At 42.0% G+C, this 27,195-nt stretch overlaps 1 protein-coding gene across 1 annotated transcript; it reads left to right on the top strand.

The window, feature by feature from the left end:
• Positions 1-221: 221 nt before the first annotated feature.
• On the top strand, positions 222-27,141 carry LOC143930374 (membrane-spanning 4-domains subfamily A member 4A-like). The gene is made up of 7 exons (XM_077454652.1): positions 222-327; positions 4,104-4,366; positions 5,389-5,499; positions 9,138-9,194; positions 18,265-18,399; positions 20,511-20,636; positions 25,376-27,141. Exons 2-7 carry the CDS (start codon positions 4,112-4,114, stop codon positions 25,523-25,525), a joined length of 834 nt encoding a protein of 277 aa, XP_077310778.1. The 5' UTR covers positions 222-327; positions 4,104-4,111; the 3' UTR covers positions 25,526-27,141.
• Positions 27,142-27,195: the final 54 nt, after the last annotated feature.

Below are 27,195 nucleotides of genomic sequence, written 5' to 3'. Positions count from 1 at the left end.
TTCAATATACAATTCCAACTCCTAATTCTACCACCTCTATTACTTTTACAACAGTGATTGTGTCGATGATAAAGACATTAATATATATCATTATTAATATGTATTCTTTATGTTCTCTGTAATCAAAGTTTCCTTCTCCTTATCTTATGCATTTATTGCTTTTATCATTAGTTTTTAGAACCTTTGTTTTTCTGCCATACGTCATTACTGTGTACTGTAAAACGACTTAGCTGTGTAACTAGGGAAGGTTGTAAAATTGTGCAGAGTCAAATACTTCAGTTAAGGCACAGTAGCAAGTGCCTCATTCATCAAGTGAACATTGCACAGGTATGATTCTATATTACTGTATATGTATTGAAGGACAAAGTGTTATAGTCATTTTACCAAATATGTTAAAGGGATTTGTAACGTCCTTGAAAATCATATTTTTGCTTTGAACTACATTTAGTTTTTAAAATTTGTATGCAAAGAGTATTCGCTATACTGAGATTCTCAGTTGTGCTCCTGAGCCACCCAAAACCTATATTTTAAGCCGTAGTTTAATGCTAAGAATTAGAATTTTTTTTTTTTTATCATGTTAGTTACACAACAGCATGTGATCAGGATTTCACACAAATTGGAGCATCATGTGAATTGGTAATATGTTTTTGTGTACATTTCATCTTAAGGACACCTTTGTTCTTCCAGTCATCCATGTAGCTTAACCATTTCTTTTCTCAGACTGCTTATGGACTTATTTATTTATGGAATATTTTACAAGACAACTATAATGTTTGTTCGTCAATATATTTTTTTTTGTGCAATCAGTAAAGCTCATGATACCTGCTGATTGAAGAGCTGTAACTTTGACTCATAATGGGGAGCGTTGGACTTTTGCAGAGAGACCACTTCTTCTGCAACAGTCCTCTTCACCATACTGGTAGAATTTTCTACTAATGCTGTGGCTGCTTTATAAAGAAAACAAATTGTATGACTTTGCACATTCTATGGTGTTTGGTGCACTTGGAATGTATTTGGCTGATTTAAACCTAAAGTTCAATTGGTCTTTAAATATGCCATTTTCATTTGCAATATTTCAAATACACATGAAAAAATAGATTTGTGTTTTTTTTTTAGTACTGCACATAATACACAACGCATTGTGATCATGAGCATACCAGTCTATTTGTTAGCACCACATCCCCAGATTGAAATGAGAAAATATGAAAAAGCGGGACATTATAGGTGCGGATGCACATTATACAGTTGTAACTAAGTAAAACATAATATGTAAAAATCTTACACAGACCCTACAAAGACTATATCTTATAAGTGTGTAGTAGTATTTTACATACACAGTTTGATAATTAGATGCGCATCAAACAAAAACACTAAAAGCTACTATAATATGTTAACCACTTGCCGCCCGCTATATAGTAATATGACACTGCCAAAGTGGTTCTGTTATGCCGTGTACACACGACCGGTTTTCCCGTCGGAATAAACTCTGAAGGTTTTTCAGACGGAGTTCCGCTGAAACTGTAGTGCGTGCACACGATCACGCCAAAGTCTGATCGTTAAGAACACGGTGACTACAGCATGTACTACGGAACTAGAAAAAGGAAGTTCAATAGCCAGTAGCCAATAGCTTCTGTCTTGTACTTGCTTCAGAGCATGCGTCACTTTTGGTCCTTCGGAAAAGTATAGAGAGGGGCGGTTTTCCCAATAGGAATTGGTTCCGTCAGAAATATTAAAAACATGTTCTATTTCTAGGTCCGTCAGAATTTTAGTAAAAAAAGTCATATGAGGGATACACACGATCGGAATATACGATAAAAAGCTTCTGTCTGACTTTTCTGTCGGACATTCCGCTCGTATGTACGTGGCATTATCCTGACCAGATGTCAAATATGTCATGATAACAAGCCAGTGTGCGCCCGCTGGGGCGTGCAGCGCAGTGATCTGAGGTGCGGTGCATCGGTCTGACACACCGCAACTCCGGTCATGGTATGGAGCTTCTGACGGAGGCTTCTTACCACATGATCAGCTGTGACCAACCACAGCTGATCATCTCGTGAACCAGAAAGTGCCGCTAAATGTTTTTTCTCGGTTCACGCTGACAAGGAGAGCCGATTGGCAGCTCTCCCTGTCAAAGGAGGGGGTTATCAGTTCAACCCCCATCAGTGGTGCCCATTGGCTGCCAGCATGTGCCCCATAAATAATGCCTGTCATTGTCCATAAATGTGCCAATCAGTGACCATAAAAGTGCCAATCAGTGCTCCATCAGTAATGTCTGTTAGCGACCCTCAGATGCCACTCAGTAATGCCTGTCAGTAGATCCTCATCAGTGCTGCCTATCCAGTGCCATCTTTTAGTGCCCATCGGTGCTGCCTATCAGTGCCCATCAGTTTTTTTTTCATAAATTTTGGTATTTTTTAGTTTGTTTAACAAAAAATAAAAACCCCAGTGGTGGTGATTAATTACCCCCAAAAAGAAAGTTCTATTTGTGGGAAGAAAATTATAAAAATGTTGTTTGGTTACAGTGTTGCATGACTGTGCAATTGTCATTTAAACCTGAAAATTGTCCTGAGCAGGAAGGAGTGAAAGTGATCATAGAAAACACATATTTCATTTTATTAAATTCCAGTATTTATTTTTGTCGCTAAACTTTGATCATGTAATAAAGTACTATATACATATAGATTATGAATGAGAGGATTAGGCAATAATTATACTCAGGTCGCTGGTTTAAGTTTAGGTTTAAAAACTACTACACAACTTCTGAGGTTGCAACGTCATATTAGTTGTCATATATATAAGTCAACGGTCTACATGTTTGTCACATGTTTTGGACATGTATCTTTTCATATTTTTCTGATAAATAAAGTTAAAAATAAAGAGCTGTTAAATAATGTGAATAGATTGATCAACCAAAAGAACTGCCAAGTTCTATTAAAGTACAAAATAAACTTTGTAACACATACAGTAACGACTGACAATGCACATTATCATAAATGGGAACGATAACACACATTTTCCTTGATAACTGAGGTCTTTGGTGACACAAGTTCAAAGGTTGTGTTCTGTTCAAACAACATAAGTAACATGAGTTATTTATTGTTAAGTAGTATAATACATACATGCATTTGTCTGATAATTTGTGTGGATAGTAGCAGAAAGTAAATCTTGACAGATCCAACAAATATGACCATCTGACCCATTCTCTTTCACACATCAGGCAGCTTTTACTACCCTCTGAAAATCAATCTGCCATGGATCACTTTTCAAAGGGCAGCAGATTCTAGGCATTCAGGAGGTGATCTTGACCAAAATGGCTTGCATTGAACCCTGGATGTTAGCAGTTCAGTGAGAACTGTCATTTAGTGGCATACTTTTGTTTTCTAAAATGTTTTTTTCCATTCTAAATAAATACCCCCCCCCCAAAAAAAAAAAAAAAGGGAACATGGAGTTACCCCCAAAATCTTTTCTAGAATATTATCCTAAGGGAACCCATACAAAAAAAAGTTTGGATTTTAATGGGGTACCCCACAAAAAAAACGAGAAAAAAGGTGAATCCACACCAGGCCCTTATCCGAGCATGCAAGTTTGGCTAGCCTAGAAATGGAGAGGGGGATTTGAGCTATACAGGGACCACATGCTCTTAACGTGGGAGGGAACCTTAAAAGGTGGGACCACCTGACAAAGCATCTCGTCCCGATGTTCCCAGATGCTGTCTTCTGCCCTGTGATTTAGTAAGAGGAACATAGTACCCTGATTACTCATAGTACTCATACAAAAAAGCAAATACCAGTAGTTAATAATTCACACTGACAATGTGACAAAGTACTTCAATTAACACAAAAAAACACCATTATAAATCCATTATTTATTATCTCACTCTGTAATGTATATCCCTGTCAATCACAATGAACTATAACTGCTGAAAAACAAAAAATACCGACCCGTCAACATGTCCGCTTCCAACGACTGATCATAACAAATTACATTTCCATATTTTATCCTGATTGCATTTGCATTTTCTTTTTAAATATTTGTATTGAATGTGTACACGAATACTCCCTCTGTGCTTCTTGGTATTTATTTCAGTTTTTTTCTTTTACTAGGCTTAAAAATGTCTTCTCCCCAGTTCGGCAACAAACCACAAAATATTAACTCTGGTCCCCCACCCACCCAGTGGAATGTTCCTCCAGGTGCCCCCGGATATAATCTATCTCCTAACCCTCAGATGTGGAATGCCCCTACTGAACAACAGTGGAACCCCCCCACTCCACAGCAATGGAACAATCCAGCAAATATTATACCTCAGATGACCCAGTCAACTATGTTCCATCAAGCATTTCTGAAGGGTAAACCAAAAGCCCTGGGGGTAAGTGGAGGTGGGGGATATGTGTTTTGCAAGCTTGTGCTCCTAAAATAAATTCAGTAGAAGATTCATAGATAGACATACATTTGTGAAAGATCTACTAGGCATTTTGGTTTACCCTCCCTCCCTTGAAGACAATTTCTCTCCAATTTACTTTGTATGCTTACTATTTACTCCCACATAGAGGTGTGAAGGCTACCATACATTATTCTTTGTTAGTGGAAACCAACATGATTATGCATTTTTAGTGAATGGCAGCAAAGAATGATCCTCTGCCTTGTTCACGTTCATTATTATGTAACTTAATAAGCCTGACTTATTGTAACACAAAGGGGCAAAGTCCACTCTGCCGATCATTCAATTTGTAAAGGGGATTGATTGGATCCAACCTTTTAACTTTTAGATCTCTGACCCATGTGTGGATGGGATCCACTGGGGATCTGCGTTATTTAGTAGTAGAGGGTGCGCAGAGGTGATATATATAATATACTACATTTTATATATATATATATATATATATATATATATATATATATATATATATATATATATATATATATATATATATATATATAACCTTTAGTACCTTTTTACTAGACATAGGACATCACAGTGAGGGAACCCCATGCCACAGTTCCTTGCATCTAAACTAAAATAGATCCCATACAATCCTAAATTAGACTTCCAAGGTTTGATCGTTTTTACTACGCAATTTGCTATAGCTCAGCTAGTACATTGCAATGTCTGAGCAAATCTTTCTCTAGTGGATCTTACCATCTTCTACTCTGTAAATTTTGATGTAAGTCTTTGCCATCATTTTCTAAAACTGGGAGCTATGTAGGAAGGTCCTCATAAAATATGATCACCTGGCTGAGGTGGTGTGCAACTACATCGTCTGTTCAGTATCCCATGTTACTGGATGAAGATATGTTAATGAACCATTATTACCAATTTTTAATTTATACATAAAAAAGAACTAGATGTAGTCAGCATGGAAAATAAATGTCAAATTTTTCTTATTTTAGATTACCCTAATCATGGTGGGCATCGTACACATCGGCATGGGTATTGGTCACGTGTTCACATCATCCCTAACTGCAATGGCCAGTGGAATCTCATTCTGGGGAGCTATTTTTGTAAGTGGAAAAAAATATGTTTTTAACTTGCGAGGTGCCAATATAATAAATGTACTATAAAACAATACAAATCAGGTGCTGTCTCTGAGGAGATACCATACACATCAGGCATCATGCCATAGGAGCTGCCATACAACCCAAGCACCTCCCCTGTGAAGCATCAGGTATCCAGCTATATTATTGCATACCAGCATAGAATAGAGATGATTTTTGGGTAAAAAGATAGTTAACCACTTAAGGACCGTAAGGATTTATCCCCTTAAAGCGGTTCTTCACCCTAAAGGGGAAGTTCCGTTAATCTATTCCCTCCCCCCCCTCCGGTGCCACAATCGGCACCTTTCAGGGGGGAGGAGGGTGCAGTTCCCTAGATAATCCAGGTATCTGCACCCACTTCCGGGCAGACCGCCGCAGACGCCCCCCCCCCCCCGTTGTGTTCTGGGAAACACACAGTTCCCAGGACACAGCGGGGGACCAGAAGAGACGTGCAGCGCGACTCGCGCATGCGCAGTAGGGAACCGGGCAGTGAAGCCGCAATGTTTCACTTCCCGATTCCCTGACAGAGGATAGCGGCGGGGGCAGCAGCGAGATGAGCGATCGCTCGTCATCTGCCGCCGACATTGCTGGATCCTGGGACAGGTAAGTGTAAATTTATTAAAAGTCAGCAGCTGCAATATTAGTAGCTGCTGGCTTTTAATATTTTTTTTTTTTAGGTGCAGAACCACTTTACGATCAGGCCATTTTTTGTGATATGGTACTGCGTCGCTTTAACTGACAACTGTGTGGTTGTGCGATGTTGAACCCAAACAAAATTGATGTCCTTTTTTTCGCACAAATAGAGCTTTCTTTTGGCGTTATTTGATCACCTCTGCGGTTTTTATTTTCTGCACTTTAAACCAAAAAATGTGTGACAATTTTGAAAAAAAGCTATATTTTTTTACTTTTTGCTATAATATCCCCATAAAATATATAAAAAAAACTAATTTCTTCCTCAGTTTAGGCTGACATATATTCTTATAAATATTTTTGGTAACAAAAAATCTCAATAAGCATATATTGATTGGTTTGCACAAAAGTTATAGCGTCTACAAAATAGGGGATATATTTATGGCATTTTTTTATTATTTTTTTTTACTACTGATGTAGGTGATCTACGATTTTTTTTTTAGTGGGACTGCGGCATTGCGGCAGACAGATCGGACACCTGACATTTTTTACACTTTTTTGGCAACCGGTAACATTATTACAGTAATCGGTGCTAAAAATATGCACTGTTATTGTACTAATGACACTGGCAGGGAAGGAATTAACATCAGGGGGGATCAAAGGGTTAAGTGTGTTCCCTGGATGTATTTATTAACTGTATGGGGGACTCTGTGACTGGGGAAACACACAGATCCGTCTTCCTGCAGAAAGACAAGATCTGTGTGATCTTCCCTGTCAGAACAGAGATTTTCCTTGTTTGGACAGGCAGATCCCCGTTCTGTCACTGTGCGGAGCAATCGCGGGTGGACGGCGGACATCCGCTCTATCTGCTGATTGGCTCCCCCTCTAGCCAGTGGGTGCGCACCCACAAAATAGAGTTACTGAGCCATACAATGAAGGCGATTCGTGGGAACGAGCCAACCTGCTACAGTATAATGACGGCAGCTGGTCGGCAAGTGGTTAAAGTAAACCCTTTGCCAAACAGAGAAAAATAACTCTACTTTTCCACCTATACAGCCCATGGAATGCCAACTCAACAGCTGAGTTCCGATCCAACCATAATCCAGTCCAAGAAATTTAAAAAAACATTTTGGCCTGAATATGATCCTCTTTGACTTTTTTGTTTTAAAAATCATAGCTCATGCTCCTGTTATTATTGTATGCTTCTGATTTTTAATCAAAGAGGTCAAAGAGGATCATAATCACACACTTTTTTATTTTTATCATCTAAAAATGCTGTCTGTCTGTCTCGCAGCACACAGCTCAGATCAGTATACTTGTTCGAGAAGTTAATTATGAACACGTAGCACCCTGGTGTTTAGGCAGGGTTGCTCACAAATTTCGTTTGTCAGATATTAAAGAGAAAGTAAACCCTTCCAAACAACTTGGACCTATAGGTAAGCCTAGATTAAGGCTTACCTGTAGGTCCAAGCAATATCTCCTAAACCTATATGGTTTAGGAGATATTTGCCCGAAAATGGGCACCGCTGTCTACGGCGCATGCGCCGTAGACAGCGGTGCGCAGGCGCACTAAATGCGGCAAATCCAAGAATGGATTTGCCAAATTTGTCGACTCCCGTGCGCATGCGCGGGAGCGATGTCATCGCGGCTTCGCCGTATGGCAGCGGCGGAGCTGTGAGACGCGACTCCCGTGCGCATGCGCGGGAGTGACGTCATCGCGGTTGCGCCGCTGTGATTCGTCGGAGCTGCGAGACGCCACAAGCAACATGGATGCGGCGGACTACAGGGACAGCGGCGACTTCGCTGGCTCCTGTGTCAGGTAAGTGACACATAATGAGCTACTATGCGATGCATAGTAGTCCATTATGCTTTACCTTTGCAGGGAAAAAAAGGGGAAGTAAACCCATCAGGGTTTACTTCCTCTTTAAATGTTCTGGTTAATTGTTAGAAGATCCACTGATCCGACGGGCGGCTGGGATCTGGAGGTCTAGTGAGAGACTGGGAGCTCAGTGAGTGAAGACCTACAGTGGGAAACTGTGAGATAAGAGAAGAACCATACTGTGTTGCCAAGTGCTATGTGTGAAGATCTTTGGAAACTGTTAGAAGCTTAAGGCTGCTTTCACACTGGGGCAGTATTCAGGCGTTACAGCGCTAAAAATAGCGCCTGTGTAGCGCCTGAAAAAAACCGGCCCCTTTCCCTCCAGTGTGAAAGCCGGAGGGCTTTCACACTGGAGCGATGCACTGGCAGGACGGTGAAAAAAGTCCTGCTAGCTGCATCTTTGGAGCGGTGAAGGAGCGGTGTATTCACCGCTCCTATACCGCTCCTACCCATTGAAATCAATGGGACACCGCGGCAATACCGCCGGCAAAGCGCCGCTGCAGCGGCGCTTTGCGGGCGGGTTTAACCCTTTTTCGGCCGCTAGCGGGGGTTAAAACCACCCCGCTAGCGCCCGCAGACCGCCGCTAAAACGACGGTAAATCGCCTCTAAAAATAGCGGCGCTTTACCGCCGACGCCGCTCCCGCCCCAGTGTGAAAGCAGCCTAACTGCCATAGGAGACAGTGGTCCTGCCAATACAGAAGTTGCATCCGGCTGGAGGCCTTGAACTATATAGCTGTCTGCCTATTGTGTCTCGCAGTCTGCTAATTGCCATTGCATCTACCTAAGGGTGTGTGGCCCTAACCCCCTCTCCCACAGTTCTTGTTAAGAGACAATAAATCTCTTTATTCACATTCAAAAAGTGACTGGCGTCCATTATTTCATCTTGCATTACACCCACCATGCCTCTTAACCCACTCTATGAAGATGAATGTCAGCTCTTTCTGACTCTGGAGGTCAATATCAAGCCTCTAGAGGTCCGGGGCCGCTACAAACACAAGTATTAAGCCATAATTCCACCCTTTGTCCATAACAAAGACTAAAACCATGGAGCCACCATTTTTTCCATTTTAAGTCCATTTTGCTTATATTTTGCAGAACATCATTGCAGGGTCTTTGTCAGTGTCAGCTGTGTCCAAGCCTTCCATGTGTCTGGTAAGTAACTCCTTATACAAAGCTGAGTTCTGATTGCTTATATTGTCACAGAGCATGCATTTATAGATAAAGTTTATCCAGGGAATATCCAATTGCCTCTCGGCAGGTCAGGAAGGAATTTTTCCCCTGCTGGAGCAAATTGGATCATGCTTTGCTGGGGTTTTTTGCCTTCCTCTGGATCAACTGTAGGTATAGGATTGTGTTTATAGGATTGTATGATTTTTTTTGGATGGACTTGTGTCTTTTTTTTCAACCACACATACTATGTAACTGCTAAAAAGTCAAAACTTAAAACTGACATTGATAGTGGCTTGGCTGTGGGTGTGTCGAGTTACCCTCTGGCCTCTTATATCTCCTTAAAAGCTCAAATCTGAGATTATCCCAATATATTTCCTGTACCCACCCTATTCCACCACTATCTTGCTATGGAATCTCACTTTATGTCTAAAACGATTCACACACTTCAAGAATCATTCCAGCCATATTATTATCTCCAGTAAGCATGTTCATTGTGTTTGATTGACAGCACTATATAAAGCAGTAACGCGTTTATGTTGATTTATTTTTAATTTTTACATTATGTCTAATTGGGGAGATTTCTCTTTACTTACAGTCCTGTAGACATGACAGGAAATTAGAGGAAACCTATTCAATGTGAGAGAAATACAGCTGTCACTAGAACAAGTGTTCCCATTAGAAGCTTTCCCCTGTATTCCTGTTCTAGTGACAACTTAAAATCAAAGATTTAGGGTCCTTTCACACGGACGATCCGTTTAGGTCCGCCTGAACAGATGCTCCATAGGGCCGTGTCAATTCATTCCCCTGGGGGGTACGGGCACTCTCACCCTCACTTATTCCAGTCTTTGTCCCAATCGCATAAGGCACATAACCATTCACTTGAAATGTTAGCCTCACCTCCGGGAGTGCTCCAGTATCCAACACAGCGGGTGGAACGCACGCCGTCTGGTTTACTTCCTTGTGCAGTAGTACAGTCCGGACGTCACTTCCTATGTGCCTGTAGTCACGCGGGATTGATGCCAATGATTGTGGACACTATTCATCATCTTATTAAAGACATGTTTATAGAGGGCAAAGCAGACTGCCGTTATAATCATCCCTCCATAGTCACTCGGAGGTAGGGATGAGCTTCGTGTTCGAGTCGAACATACGTTCGACTCGAACATTGGCTGTTCGTCCGTTCGGCGAAGTCCGAACATTTTGGTCCGTTCGCGCCAAATTCGTGTGGCGCTCACGGCCCACAATGCACTGCGATGGCGCAGTGCATTGCTGGCTCATGATTGACCAAGCATGCACTGTGACTCCGCATGCTTGGCCAATCGCAGCGCCAGCAGCGAGGAGAGCCATGATTGGCCACAGGCAGGATGCTTGTGGCCAATCATAGCTCAGGCTGTGTAGTGCACGCCCCACACTATATAAGGCCGCCAGCGCGGCGGCCTTGTGTAGTGTGTTGGCGTCTGAAGCAGTGGGTGTTCTGTGTACCTTCAACACAGTACACACGATAGTTTTCGGCCTATTTTCGATCTTGCTGTTGTGTAGTGGTTATTGTCTGCGTGCCCTGACCGCAGTATACACCGCTATATTCACCTCACCTATATAGCTAGTGATCTATCTTTTATAATAGAGCTTGCAGTCAGTAGTGTTAGGAGATAGTGCGTGCTGTCTGCGTGCTCTGTACCCAGTACATACCGCTATATCCACCTACATAGCTCTTCTCTATTTGAGACCACTTGCCATCTGCAGGAGTTATTGGAAGTTGTGTGTGCCTCCAGCACAGCAAAGTATACATCTGTATATACCCCTTTATCTCTGGTGTTCTATAATAAAGGCATCTGCAGGAGTTAGTGGGTGTTGTGTGCCTCTAGCACAATATACACTACCCAACTGCTTTTTTACCCAACTCCCTTCAGGCCATTACCATGTCTGGAAGGCCAGCAAGGAGAGGCAGACAGGCGCGAGCCGATAAAAGAGGGCAAGCAGGCTCTGTGTCTAGAGACAACAGTGCTGGTCGTGGACGCGGTGCATTGTCATCAGCACGTGGCCATGGGACACGCTTGTCCTTCTTTTCGGCAGCTGGACATGTTGAACCGCAACATGCCAATGACTTGGTAGAGTGGATGACCAAGCCCTCTTCATCCTCCTTATCCTCTCTCACCCAGTCTCAGGGTACTAGCAAAGCAGCTGCCAACGCATCGTCTTCCCTCCTCTCAATGTCATCATCAGTGACTCCTTCCCTAGACCCACCACGTCCTCCTGAGGAGTCTCCTGAACTCTTTGAGCACAGTGTTGGGTACATGCTCCAGGAGGATGCCCAGTGTTCTGTGGGCTCTGATGATGACACTCAGCTAGAGGAAGGCAGTAGCGTGAGCGCAGAGAGAGGGGATGCTCAAGAAGGACAGCAATCTGGCAGTCATGTTCCACAAGCTGCAGCATACTGCCAGGTTTGCTACAGCGATGAAGAGGGAGGGGATGATGAGGGCACTGACTCCACGTGGGTGCCTGGAAGGAGAGAGGAGGAGGAGGAGTAGGAGGAGGCACATGTCCAACGAGGCAGGATGCCCTCCGGGGGCCAGCTTAGGGGCAGCACACCGACTGAATCACACCGCAGAGCTCCGCCTGTGCAGAGCGCTGCCTCTGCGCGTTATTCTAAAAGTTCTTTGGTGTGGGCCTTTTTTGAGACGAGTGCATCAGATCGCACCGCTGCTATTTGCAACATATGTCTCAAGCGTATCTCACGTGGCCAAAACATCAGCCGCTTGGGCACCACATGCTTGACCAGACATATGTTGACCTGCCATGCAGCTCGTTGGCAAGCGTACCTCAAAGACCCACACCAAAGAACAAAGCAGACCTCTCCTTGCTCCTCATCAGCTGGCATCTCCAACCCCACTAGACCTTCAGTCCTCTCTGAAACCTGCTCTGAGAGGAATGAAGGTGTAGAATTAGGTGTGTCACAGCCAAGTGCTTCCGGGAACTCTGCTAGCGGTACACCCACATCCGATTATAGCAGGCAAATGTCCCTGCCCCAGCTGCTGGACCGCCGAAAGAAGTTCACTCCCAGCCATCCACATGCCCAGCGGTTGAATGCTAGCTTGGCTAAATTGCTAGCACTTCAACTGCTGCCTTTTCAGTTGGTAGACTCGGCCCCCCTTCCGTGAGTTTGTACAATGTGCGGTTCCTCAGTGGCAGGTCCCCAAACGCCACTTTTTCTCACGGAAGGCGATTCCGGCTCTCTACCGGCATGTGGAAGGCAATGTCCTTGCCTCTCTGGACAGGGCGGTCAGCGGTAAGGTGCATATTACTGCTGACTCATGGTCCAGCAGTCATGGACAGGGACGTTACCTGTCTTTCACGGCCCATTGGGTCACTCTTCTGGCAGCTGGGAAGGATGCAGGACAAGGTGCAGTAGTGTTGGAGGTTGTTCCGCCACCACGCCTCCAAAATGCTACTATTGGTTGTGACACACCTCTCTCCTCCACCCCCTCCTCTTCTTCTTCCTCCATGGCCTCTTCCAGTGCTCTGTCCTCAGAACCAGCGGTGCTTCTTAGGCGTTCCAGGGGCTACGCAAGTACGCAGGCAAAACGATGCCATGCCGTGCTTGCGCTGGTTTGTTTGGGGGACAGGAGCCACACTGGGGCAGATGTTTTGTCAGCTCTGCAGGGGCAGGCCGAGAGGTGGTTGACGCCACGCCAGCTCAAGCCAGGAATAGTGGTTTGTGACAATGACACCAACCTCCTCTCCGCCCTCCGACAGGGACAACTGACCCATGTGCCCTGTGTAGCTCACGTCCTTAACCTGGTGGTGCAGCGGTTCTTGGGCAGGTACCCCGGCTTACAGGATGTCCTGAAGCAGGCCAGGAAAGTCTGTGTGCATTTCCGCCGATCATTTAATGCCTGTGCTCGGCTGGCTGAGCTCCAAAAGGAGTTGAACCTGCCCAAGAACCGCCTTATATGTGACATGCCCACCAGATGGAACTCAACATTGGCCATGCTGCAGCGGCTTCACACGCAGCAGAGGGCCATCAATGAGTACCTGTGCGACTACGGCACCAGGACAGGGTCAGGGGAGCTCGGTTTTTTCTCACCACGCCAGTGGGGCATGATCAGGGATGCATGCACTGTCCTGTCACCGTTTGAGGAGGCCACAAGGATGGTGAGCAGTGACAGTGCATGCATCAGTGACACTGTTCCTCTTGTCCACCTCTTGGAGCATACGCTGCGTGAAATAATGGACAGGGCACTTGAGGCAGAACAGAGAAGAGGAGGACTTCCTTGCCTCTCAAGGCCCCCTTTATCCAGACAGTGTTCCTGCTGTGCCACCCATCACACAGGAAGAGGATGAGGAGGAGGAAGAGGAGGAGGAGGATGATTGTGTCAGCATGGAGGTGGAGGCTGGCACTCAGCATCAGCATCAGCAGCAGCAGCAGCAGTCTTGTAGGGATGATTTACAGTCCCAAGAAACACGTGGACTTGTACGTGGCTGGGAGGAGGTAGCTGCGGATCATGTTGTCCTTAGTGACCCAGAGGACTCCGGACCGAATGCCTCAGCTAACCTACGCTTCATGGCCTCCCTGATCCTGCAAAGCCTGCGGAAGGATTCTCGTATTCTTCGGATCAAGGAGAGGGACCATTACTGGCTGGCCACTCTCCTTGATCCATGGTACAAGGGTAAGGTTGCCGACCTTATCTTGCCATCGCAGAGGGAGCAGAGGATGAGACATCTCCGGGAGGCCTTGCAGAAAGGTCTGTGCAACGCGTTCCCAGAGATTGGGAGGTTACAAACTCCTGGTCCTGGACAACGTGTTGCTGAGGCATCGGTCAGAAGGAGCGGTGGAGAAGGTGGCCGTCTGACTGATGCTTTCAGACAATTTTTTAGTCCGCAGCCCCAAGGTATGATCGGTTCCAGCACCCATTGCCAGCGTCTGATTTACATGGTGCAGGAATACCTAGGGGCAAGGTCAGACTTGGACACCTTTCCCACCGAAAATCCTCTGGCTTACTGGGTCTTGAGGATGGATCACTGGCCAGAGCTTGCACAGTATGCAATTGAGCTACTGGCCTGTCCTGCATCCAGCGTTCTTTCGGAACGCACCTTCAGTGCTGCTGGTGGCTTTGTTACCGATCACAGGGTGGTGCGCCTGTCCACCGAATCAGTTGATCGACTGACCTTCATCAAGATGAATCAGTCTTGGATCACCCACAGCTACCAAGCACCTGAAGCTGATGTAACAGAATAATTTTTTTTTGAAATATCACATCCCTTCAAGACTGCCTATGCTGATGCTGAATGACTGTCCTGTTATGTTGATTGTCTATCCTCTTCCTCCTCCGCTGATATGTTGGAAGAACATTTCTGGTTCTGGTTGATGCCATCAGCCCAATTTTTCTGCCCCTGTTTAACAGGGGCGTTTAAGTACAATTTTTGATGCAATGCTTTGCAGCAGGGCTAATTCCTGCAATAAAACTAGAGTATATGGCAGAGGTTGCAGTGTGGTGGCACCAGCACCAGTGCCTAAGGCCCAATTTTTCTGCCCCTGTTTAACAGGGGCGTTTAATTACACTTTTTGATGCAATGCTTTGCAGCAGGGCTAATTACTGCAATAAAACTAGAGTATATGGGAGAGGTTGCAGTGTGGTGGCACCAGCAGCAGTGCCTAAGGCCCAATTTTTCTGCCCCTGTTTAACAGGGACATGTAATTACAATTCTTGATATAATATTTCACAGGAGGGCCCCTTCCTGTGCCCACCCAGAGTAACGGTGAGGACTTATAGTGTTGTGGCACCAGCACCACAACCACCAAAGGTCAATTTTTCTACCACTGTTCAACAATGGCATGTAATTACAATTCTTGATATAATCGTTCAGAGCAGGGCGCTCCAGCGCCCACCAAGAGTCACTTTGAGGGCTTACAATGTTGTGGCAAAACCAACACCTTGTTCCACCATTTCTGCAGAGCATATAGGGCAGGCCCCTACTTTCAAACATCCAATTTACAAACATCTCCTACTTGCAAACGGAAGGAGACAACAGCAAGTGAGATGAAAAAAGATGGACGACAAAACAAATTATACAGGGGTGATAACCCTTCCCTATGTTTTCCAAAAAACTTAAAAATAGTTTTTTTGACTGGAGCTACACTTTAAAAATGTACCAGTTGAAAATTACAAACAGATTCAACTTAACACAACAAACCTACACAGTCCCTGTCTTGTTTGCACCGCCTGTATACTGCTGTTCTGAGTATATAGGGCCTGGGGGCCACACGCATTTCCTTTTTTTAATATGGGTACGGGGTTCCCCTTAATATGCGTACAAGACCTAAAGGGGCTGGTAATGGGCAGGGAGGGCTACCCATGCCATTTTTCTCAATGATTTTCAACCATATTGCAGGAACCAGATATAACATTAAAACCGCAAGCAGTTTTAAATGGTGTTATTTCCGTTTATTGTCATTTTGTGCAGGGACTGTTCTAAACACGGGAAACACGTGGCACTAAACAGGCATACTACAGACACCCCCAGGCACCATATTTAAAGGAATATTTCACTTTTTTTTTCACTTTAATCGTCATTAAAATCAGTGCTCCCGCCAAAATTGCCATTTTGAAAAACATTTTAGGCATTGACCCATGTCCCCTGGGGCAGGAGCCAGGTCCCCAAACCCTTTTTAGGACAGTATCTTGCATATTAGCCGTTAAAATTAGCACTTTTCATTTCGAACGTTCGAGTCCCATAGACTTCAATGGGGTTCTAAAGTTTGTTCGAATTTGGGGTCCGTTCGAAAGTTCTGGTGCGAACCGAACCGGGGGGTGTTCGGCTCATCCCTACTCGGAGGCATATAAATAGCACAAGGAAAATTTTTCAGATTTGGAAAAAAAGGAAGAGTCATAAGAATAATGATAAAAGGAAAGGGCGCTCAAAATTTACATTCTTTGATATACTATACATCCTCAGGTAAACAATAAGATCAAATTCAACTGAGATTATGCCACAGTGGGCAGTCTAAGTAGTACCATACACCATCCATTATACATTCATTCGTGCCCTCATATGTAATTGCATGTACACATGCAAAGTGTGCATATATGTATATACGTAAAAGGGCACAACTATTGTTAAATTTACATGTAGATTTCCACAACATGCACAACAGAGGAAAAATTAATTGGGTGTTTGTGAAAAGAGAATAAAGAGAATATTAGTATTAATGTTATTATATCATAGTGGTGTGTACCCAGGCACATACATAGATAAAATCATGTACATATAAGCAATGCATATAGAATAAAAGCATGATTATATATTTTTAATTTTAAATGGTATTTAAAACATTTCTTTAAAAAATCGATTTTCAATTCGTTTTAAAAGATTTAAAGATCACAATGAATAACCTATTAATATATATATATATTAGTGGTTAAAAAAATATATATATACATATATATATATATATATATATATATATATATATATATATATATATATGTGTTATTTACGAGAAAAAAAATATGAAGAGATAAGAATATATACATGCATCAACCATATGCCTGTTCCTATATATCGTATAGTAATGAACAAAGTTGTTTTTTTTTTAATGATAAATTGAACACATAACCAATAACTACTAGATATTCGATTTTAAACTTTACATTTAGACAGTCCAAAGACACATAAATCCCTACATTAATGATTATGGACCTCATATTAGAAAAGACTAGATGTAGTTAATGAATAGTCACGGGCCTATTCTACAATTGGCTCTATAGTGGTTTCACAATATTTGGTATATTTTGGGGTCTTCATTGAGGCCCCCGGGGGTAAGACTGCCAAGGGTGAAGATCCAGACGGCCTCTCGCTTGTATAACCTCTGGTGTCTCCTCCAGGCATCCAGGTCTCCCCTGATTGACTCTTTTCCAAACACTTTTATGTATTTTGGGTCCCCTTGGTGGGCCTCTTGAAAATGCCGGGGGACTGGGTATTTATTTCTTAGATTATTGATATCACATTTATGTTCTCCTATTCTAACTCTCATAGGACATATAGATCGACTGACACAGTCGAAAGCAGGGACAGATGATACCATAAACTACATATTCTGTCCAGAAATTCATGAATTGTTTACGTTTATGGGTCCTTCCATCTCTCCCTACTACAGTTTTCTTTCTGTGCCACATGTACATGCATGTGCCTCAGTTTTTGTTTTTTTGACAACACTAAGCCACTGCTTCGCAATTAGCAGTAATGTTGTCAGCCTGCCAGGCACATTAAGTTGGCCATTGGGCTGCCGGCCAGATCTGCGAAAGGCATGCACAGTTCTGATAGGATGCCCAAGAACTAATTGAAGGAGCATGTGCGCTACAGTGGCAATGCTGCTGCTAAAAACAATGCTCTACCTCAGTTACTGCCCATCTATTAGGGGCGCATGGAGCCGGATGTGTGAATTCCAATGGGGTATTTTTATTTTTTTCTAAGCACGTCATTAGAACCAGAGGCTCTAACAGGCTTTAAAAAAAAGGGTCCACCCAGTTTTGTGACAATAGCCAATGGATATTGGCTATTGTTACACTGACCCTCTTCCCGGCCAATCAGGAAGTGGGTGACCAACCAACTGACCAACCACCTGATAAACCTGATATCACCTGATGTGATAAAAAAATCACATGCAGATGAAATAACTAAACAAGGATTTTTCTCGTCACATAATTGGAAAATCAAAGTGAAACTTTTCATTTTATTGTGTGAACATGCTCAAATCTTTTAGTAAATCAGCCTTAAACTCTCTTAATCTGTGCAGAGAAGTGCAATACTCTAGAGCCAGGTTCCATACTATCTGATGAACCTGATGTTGCTGCTTCCAGATCGTAGATCAGCAAAATGCAGCACATACAAGCTAGTAGAAATGATTTTGTGGTTCCTCCAAGACTACGTATTGCCTGTTTACACCTGGTATTATGACAATATAATTAGAAGTTGACAGTTTGTATTCTGCATGAAACAAAATGAAATAAGATTAAGATGAGCTTTTAAGAAGTGTCCTTATGTTTTTTTACAGATACAAGGCTCCCTGGGCTTGAGCATTATGATATCCATTTTCTCAGTTGTTGGAGTGATACTGAACATTGTGGATTACTTTGTTTATTATTATTGCTATGATTATTATTATGGCTATGACTGTAATGGTTTAATTGTAAGTATCTTTCTGTTTGTCTGTCTATCTATCTCACCAGTTGGTGAAAATACTTTACTAAAGACTGGAAATGATTCAATAGAATACTTCCAGTTTTACCAACCATAACACATTTTGGCATTAATATTAAAAGGGCAAGTTCGGGGGTTTTATAAAGAAGCCTCAACCCAGACGCCTAGCCACTTAAACTACCCTCCTGCCTTCCTCTGTCCAAGATTTAGAGGGCAGTAATCCAGCCACTTAGATACAGTGGATTTCTGACTATAATCATTTTATGTCCAGTCCGTGATGTATACACACCCCAAAGGAGACGAGCCAATCAGAATCCCTTTCATATATGCCTGTTAGCCTTGATTTATTATCCCCAGTGTAGTCCCCACCCCGGCAGGGGCTGCAGAGAAAATGTCCAGGTCGCCCTTGCTTGTACAGAGGCTGCCTCCCACAGACACTGTTTCAATCATACCAACATCACTGGCTCAGTATAGGGGATTTTTTTTGTGGATTTTATTTGCAGAAACTTGGACAGGAGGAAATAAAGGTGCAGAATACTCCAAAATGATGTCTGAATCAACAGGAAGACAAACTTATTAGTACAAATCCCCATAGCTGCAAGTACACGTAAAAGTCATAAAACCCAGTCTCACAATTTCCTTAGGACCTGACTGCCAACCAGCTTCCACACAACGCTCTTCAGTAATGGAGACAAAAGAGCCTTCCTAAGACTAGAACTTCAGGATAGTGACCTCCAGCAAAAATCCTTTAGTAATCTTCTCTTGGCAATAAGCCAAGCACCTGCTGAAGTTCAGACTGCAAATTTCATATCTCACTAGTTATCTCCCAAGGGTAGCAGACCCAGGAAAACTAGAACCCTGCCTGTAGAGGAAAAAAAACCTCTGGAAAGACCTCCCAAATATTTATCACCTTCCTCAGCCACCATCTGGGTGCCCCCTCCCAGGTATTGGTCGAAGTCTGATAAGTATTCATTAGTGATCGAACCTTTCTTTTCTATATTCCGGAAGCTCCCTTCAGAAACAGACAGAAGCAATCAAACACCAAGCATATCAAATGCTGACCAGACAAAAACGGATCTTTGCTCCACTAACTACAGTGAAGTCAAAAACGAAGTTTAGCCTAATAGAGGCAGAGAGAGATACCAGGAATATATATATATATATATATATATATATATATATATATATATATATATATATATATATATATATATATATATAATATTAGACTAGGCACATCAAAACTTACTTGCTTAACTGTAATTTTTGTTTACCAGTTAAACAATGCTTCTTTTAAATATCGAGTCAGGTCAAAAAGTGATATTTTAGTCATAGGTGGAGCCAGGTGGGTTCAGCCAGCTACTGACTTCTTAAAACTGAAGTTTAGCTAAAAAAAATCCTATATCTTTAGTTTTGAAGGCAACAGGATCCTGAAGAAATCTTTACTGCAGGGATGACCCGTCCTCTTCTCCGGACTTCCAATGCTACAATCGTTAACAGTTTTGGATCTTCAGGCAGAACAGGAATACAGATGGTCAGATGGGGACACACTCCTTCTTTCCTCCTCCTCCATTGAGAAATGTTCTTTTACTGATCATATTGTTTGTAATAGGATCTGCGAATTTTTTTGGTGCAACTGCTTAAAGCTGCTCTGGATGTGCGGTTGGATAAAAAGCTCTATATTTACTCCTCCTGTCCAATATGGAATATTACGAATACCGCTTCTACAAATGAAGCTTGATTCCTGCTGATCATAGGGTTGAATAGGCAAAAGTCAGATCATCACTACTGTCAACCATTGTCGCACGAGACAGGAAGAGGACAGGTATCCCTGCAGAGAATTTTTTTTTCTTTCTCTAAACTTCAGCTGTAAATTTCTTATGTGCTCCAACAAAGATATGTCAGCGTTAAGATTTCCAACTCTGTTTCTGACACTGGGGAGTTTTGAGTGTTCCAACTATTCCTCCTAATAGCTCTATAAAATAAGTTCTCAATAGAAAGAAGAAACTGTCAGGCTGTGTAACTCTACTGGATAAACCAAACTCGGATATATCAATTTTGGGTGTACTCACCCTCTTATGTGTTTATTTGCATGTACAGGTTGGAGGCCATGTTCTCCGTGGAATTTTCATTCTTACATATCTGCTGCAGTTTTCCGTTTCCGTTAGTCTTTGTGTGTTTGCCTGTCGGGCCCAAGAGCTCTCAAATTCAACACAACCTACTCAGGTAAGTGCCAGAGAATTCATATCTTTTTAGGTTGGCAGATCTTTAAACAAAGTGACAGGGGCGTTTTTGTGTGTTAGAGTATCGCTCATTTTTTGGGGAAAAAAAAAACACTCATGTATAATAAAAAAATTAATAAAACAGTAAAGTTAGCAAAACTTTTTGTATAATGTGAAAGATGGTTACGCTGAGTAAATATGAGGGATATGCAATGAAGCAGCACTAAATATCTCTTCAGAAATACTAAATAAGGATAGCTGATAATAAAGTCCCAATAAGGTTCCCAGGTAACTCGGAGCCAATCTTAAGGTATAAAGTGCTTATAAAAATAAAAATAAAAATAGCTACTCCACGGACCTGTACATAAAATTTATGATCATACCAAAAATAATTTTTAGTTAAACAAAAATCCAGAGCTTCCAAAAGAAAATTCTTTTGTGATGCTACTAGGTCAGACCCTTCCAAGGCCCATCTCGCTGCGAGAATAGCCTCTTGATGGCTGATAATGGTATACAGAGAGCCAACGTCGGCTGTGACCAGAAAGCACCTATCACTGGCAGGCGTTGACTCAATAATCTGTATAGCGTGTTTGGTATCCTTGATAGGACGTAACGTACGTACGGGGGAGGAGCTTATCACGGACGTCACCCGCCGTCCAACCTGTATTGTTTTTGCTTCACACATTCTTTTCATTTTAAAATGCATTTGGCGCTGTACATGGCTCAGCTATAGACTTGATATTCTTATGGACCACTACTGGCATCTAGTGGTGTAAAGCTGTATTGACAGCAACTCACTGTTATTCAGCAATTCATTTTGTGGACTTTGAAACTGAAGGATTTTTTTTTTTACATTTTGTTTGTGCTATAAGAAACCTTTTAAATTCTAATGAATATTTTAATAAAGCGATCTACTTATTGCTACACTTAGATCGTCTTTTTGTATGTTTCCTTTTTTGCTCCTGGATTTTTTTGCTCATGCAAACGCACCTACTGATATCTGGAGTGAATCAATTTTTCCCGGAGTTGGCTGCATGTGATTTAAGGAATTGGAGTACTGCTCTATTCGCATGTGGATATAACGACCCCTGCACACTGAGAGTGTGAACACGCGCATATGACCATCTGAACATTCAGAGGTCCATCTGAGCTGGTAAGAGTTTATTTCTACTGGTGGAAGGAGTGTCACATACAAGCAATCAGCGGCCTTTCCACGTGGTGTTCTCACTCTACATGCTCTTTTTGTTGTCATATATGATCAAGACGTGTGGACTTTTGCATTTTGCGCTGCACTATTTATATTTATTAATATCAGAATGATGCCTAACACTAACGTACCATGAGCTCTAGATAAAATTATTATTATTATTTTTTTTTTATTATACTCTTTATCTCAAGAAAGCTCTCAGTTACAGAGCCAATGAGAAACAAATAAACCACCGTTCAGCAAATTAACATGAAGAAGACAGGATGAACAACACTAAGACCCCTTTCAGGCATTTTAGCGCCGGAAATAGCGCCTAAAAACTGCCTCCTGAGTGTGAAAGCCCAAGTGCTTTCACACTGGGGCGGTGCAGGAAAAAAAGTCCTGCAAGCAGCATCTTTGAGGCATTGGAATGCATGGGCAGCCTGAAAAGACGCTTTTAACTCCATCTTCAGCCGCTAGTGGGAGTTAAAAGCTCCCTGCTAGTGGCAGCAAAGTGCAGCTTAAACAGTGCTGCTAAAATGAGTGGCACATTAGCGCTAATGCAGCCGAGGCTACAGTGTGCAAGTAATGTTAAACCTGTATATAATGCCCAATGCCCCTATGAAACTGCCAAGTATAGAAAAGAATTTCAGAAATGGTGGCCTTCAAACAAGAGACCTGATGATCAACATATATGAACAGGTTTCTTTGTATACCAAGCAGCCCATCTAAGGCAAGAATGGTGCTGACAACCTAGAGATCTAGAGGACTAGAAATCAAAATCAACAAACACAAGGGTACAGAGGAAGGTTTTGGCATAATAATAATGGGGGAGAGGAAAAGAAAAGATAAAAAAGGGGAAGGAGGAGAATGGAGGAGAGGGGAAGAAGGGCTCATAGGATCCCTATAGTCTGCAGCAAGAAGGGAATGTAACACAAGATCACAAATGCCTAGAGAATCATGCTAAGCATCATGCTATAAAAGAGGAAGGAACTAAGCAGACTTCATTCTAACCGATGTCCTACTAAAGATGAGAACTATACTCTGATGTAGCGCAGAAATCTCACAAGTAGAGCCAAGTTTTTTTTTCAAATCATTCTTCCCTGTAGTACAGATAAGCGGTCAGGTCCTCAAATAGCATGAGGTCCTTGACCCAAGAGAACTATTGAGCCAGTGAGAGTCGATGGAAAAGTTTGCTTCTAAGGGGCCAGAATGCATAAAATAATAATTTTAGGTGTGGAGATTAGTTAAAATCACAAACAATGAGTATTAAGTTGAGACCCTGGAGAATAAAACGGTGATATTTCAATTTTTTATGTCACAATGTATTAGAATACTAGCGTAACAGTTTATCAAGCACAAATGTTCAGTAAAAAATACAATTTTAATGCCACAAATGCAATGTATTATCCAATTTTTTTTTCTGAAATACAAAAGAGAAGGTTGTGCCTAGTAAGCATTTTCATATATAAGCTCATGTATGTACAGTATCTCACAAAAGTGAGTACACCTCTCACATTTTTGTAAAAATTATATTATATCTTTTCATGTGTCATAACACTTTGTTACAATGTAAAATAGTGTGTGCTTGTATAACAGTGTAAATCTACTGTCCCCTCAAAATAACTCAACACACAGCCATTAATGTCTAAACTGCTGGCAACAAAAGTGAGTACACCGTAAGTGAAAATGTACAAATTGGGCCCAATAAGCCATTTTCCCTTACCGTTAGTGTAATAAGGTCTCAAGTGTGAATGGGGAACAGGTGTGATTATAAAATTATAAAATGTGAGTCCATTATAAGTCCAATCATATCCAACACTAGGGCAAGCTCCTTGTAGAGCTGTAGAAGGCTCTGGATACATATAGGACAAAAACAAAAAAAAGAGAAGCGCCTCTAAGTGCAGCAGGATTAAACACTTGAATGTCCCCAAACAGGCACATCGAATAGTGTAGGTCCAGAACTCCAGGTATGTTTGGCTGCGAAAGCTGCTGGTGCAGTCGGAAGACAGATAAATGGAGCCCCAGGAGCGAGGAAGAAGCTGGAGGATTTCCTTCCCGGTCAGGTGAAAATCAGTGTCAGTGGCGGCCAGGAGTGGGGTGACGCTAACTGTGTTCGGGACCAGAATGCAACGCATTTCAGGGCATGCCAGGTGGTACAGTGGGACATGAGTGCTCCTTTGTCAAGCATAATAACACTCAAGATGATGCAATATATATACAGTATCTCACAAAAGTGAGTACACCCCTCACATTTTGTAAATATTTTAACTTTTCGTGTGACAACATTGAAAAAATTACACTTTGCTACAATGTAAAGTAGTAAGTGTACAGCTTGTATAACAGTGTAAATTTGCTTTCCTCTCAAAATAACTTAACACACAGCCATTAATGTCTAAACCGCTGTCAACAAAAGTGAGTACACCCCTACGTGAAAATGTCCAAATTGGGCTCAAAGTGTCAATATTTTGTGTGGCCACCATTATTTTCCAGCACTGCCTTAACCCTCTTGGGCATGGAGTTCACCAGAGCTTCACAGGTTTCCACTTTTCAATTGTGAGTAGCCCTTTATTGGGGATATTAAAGCCTTTAATCCTGCTGCACTTAGAGGCACTTCTTTTCTTTTCTTTTGGTCCCACCCAACAGATATATCTTCATGAATACCCCCAATAAGCTTATGACCCTCGGATATTCATCCATTAATGAGCGTCAGTGCTAACAGGCACTTCTGTTGACCATTTTAATTGAGAGCTTCTTTCCCAGGCAGTGCATTTTAACTTATATGAAAGCTGCATATATATAATTTTTATCTGTTCCAACACTGTGGAAATCTGGGGAAAGCATTTGCCGTACACATGAGACAACTGCACATTGTGGCAGAATTATGTCTCCAATGTTACAATTCCCCTCACTGTTTCATCCACTATTTCTGCCATCTTCTGCAGCTTTGTTTGTATCCAATTTCTTCTTTACTTTAACCATTGGATGGCTTCTGATGATATAAAGCTTTAGCATGTGCTCTGGAGGTACATTATCTTGGCACCAGCCTCCATTCTTGACATTTCTAAGATCAAGAGTGTGCATTGTGCTGTAATATTTTGGCAGAAAACCAAGCAAAGCCTCTTCTACCAAAAAAAAATCTCTATGTCTTAGTAATTCTTTTTTGTAGTTCCTAAAAGACTTTTTAAATAGTGAACTAAAATAGTGTAAAGCATATCTCGTATTACTATTTTAACAAAGGTGTTTTTGAACATTATTGACTGATTACATTTAATCTTTCATTCACTGGAAAAAAATAATAAGACTGGGTATTATGATCAATATATTTTAAAACATTTTTGTTTCTATTTTTTATAAATTTTTTAAAAGTACTGTGATTCATTAGTGATGTATTTTAAATGAGTGCATTTCAGATATGGACGAAAAGAGGAGAGGATTTACTCAAAGCACTGATAAATATTTACATGCTGGACCTGCAATACAACTCTCTGTGCTTGGTACATCTATGCATCTAATATATTATTTTTATTTTTATTACATATATTATTTTTTTCCAGGTATTTGTGTTACAGAACAGTGCTCCAGTTTTCCAGCCATCCGCAGGTTCTGGATCCTATCCTTTCTACCCTCCTCAACAACCATCATCCTACATACCACAAAATGGGATGGGTGGTGGACCAACAGTATACCAGAATCCCTCATCTTAAAGAGAGATGACTTTCTTTTACTCCTTTGTTTCACTACTCCTTCCCCCTCATAATTTTTTTTACATTTATTTAGATATCGCCCATTTGTAAAGATTGTAAAGGAAACAAGTTGCAATGGACCTACAAAGCACACTAAGAAAATACTTGGGAAACCAGAATAATTCAAATTATGATAATAGATTTCAAAGAGATACAGTAAAACATTGGATTGTGGGCATACATTTGTTCCAGAAATGTGCTTGTAATCCAAAGCACTCATATACACTGTATATCAATGCAAATTTCCCCATAAGAAATAATGGGAACTCAGAAGATTTGTTCCACAACCATTTATTCATAAGTCCTTCAGTCTATAGTCCATATAAAAAGATTATAGCAATGTGACCAGGTTGTGTACCGTATATACTCGAGTATAAGCCGAGATTTTCAGCCCCTTTTTTGAGGCTGAAAGTGCCCCCCTCAGCTTATACTCGAGTCACCGCCGTCTGTCTACCCGATCAGCGTGTCGAGCAGACAGACGGCGGCCATTCCACTATTCAAAAGCCGCGCCTCCCTGTCTGTGATAGGCGGAACACTCAATTTCCCAGCAGTCAGTGGTCCGCCTTTCACGGACATCCGCTCATCCTCGTACTACGGACGAGGATGAGAGGATGTCCGTGATAGGCGGAACACTGACTGCTGGGAAATTGAGTGTTCCGCCTATCACAGACGGAGGCGCGGCTTTTGAACAGTGGAATGGCCGCCGTCTGTCACAGACGAGAAGAGGTGCGGCGATCCTGGCATGTTTTTGCATGCAGATCGCTGCAGAAGGACAAAGAGGCACAGGACAAAGAGGCACAGGACAAAGAGGCACAGGACAAAGAGGCACAGGACAAAGAGGCACAGGACACAGGTAGGATGGACACACAGGGATGGACGGACACACAGGGATGGACGGACACACAGGGATGGACGGACACACAGGGATGGACGGACACACAGGGATGGACAGGCATGTCTCACCCTTGGCTTATACACGAGTCAATAAGTTTTCCCATTTTGTTTGTGGTAAATTAGGGGCCTCGGCTTATATTCGGATCGACCTATACTCGAGTATATACGGTAACTATAAAATATCCATCCACAAATGGCCACCTCCACAAGGGGATTAGAAGCAAAATCCAGCAGCAGCTACAGAATATAAAAGAGGGGCGCCTCTAAGTGTAGCAATATGGTTACATTTAATGAAGGTACAACATTTAGAAACTCACACGGTTGATTAAAACAGGGGCATCTAAGTAGGCATCCAGGTAAAGCTATTGTACCTTCATTAAATGTAACCATATTGTTACAATTAGAGGTGCCTTTATTATCTTTTATACTCAGCTGTGACACGACGCTACTCATATTGCGAGACCTCACTCATTTATCAAGTTAAAATGTATTTTAAAAAATATTTTTCTAATGAAAAAACCTCACTCGTTTATCAACTAAAAATGTATTTAAAAAAATATTTTCTAATGACAGTTGTAGAGAATATGAAGAGCTCTCTTACAGCCAGAGAAGAATTGTTTTTGCCTATGCTGAATTTATTTTTGAAAATGTACATTTAATAAAAGCACTACTTTTTATTTAAATGTATTATGTCTTGTTATGAATTTCTCTTCATAGTGTCATAGGCTGGGGGATGG

The sequence above is a fragment of the Lithobates pipiens genome, unplaced genomic scaffold (assembly GCF_037356315.1).
Source record: "Lithobates pipiens isolate NorthernLeopardFrog02 unplaced genomic scaffold, aLitPip1_a1.2 Scaffold_25, whole genome shotgun sequence".
NCBI classification, from domain to species: Eukaryota; Metazoa; Chordata; class Amphibia; order Anura; family Ranidae; genus Lithobates; species Lithobates pipiens.
The sequence above is the reverse complement of the archived record's forward strand: the minus strand, read 5'-3'. Positions and strand labels throughout refer to the sequence as shown.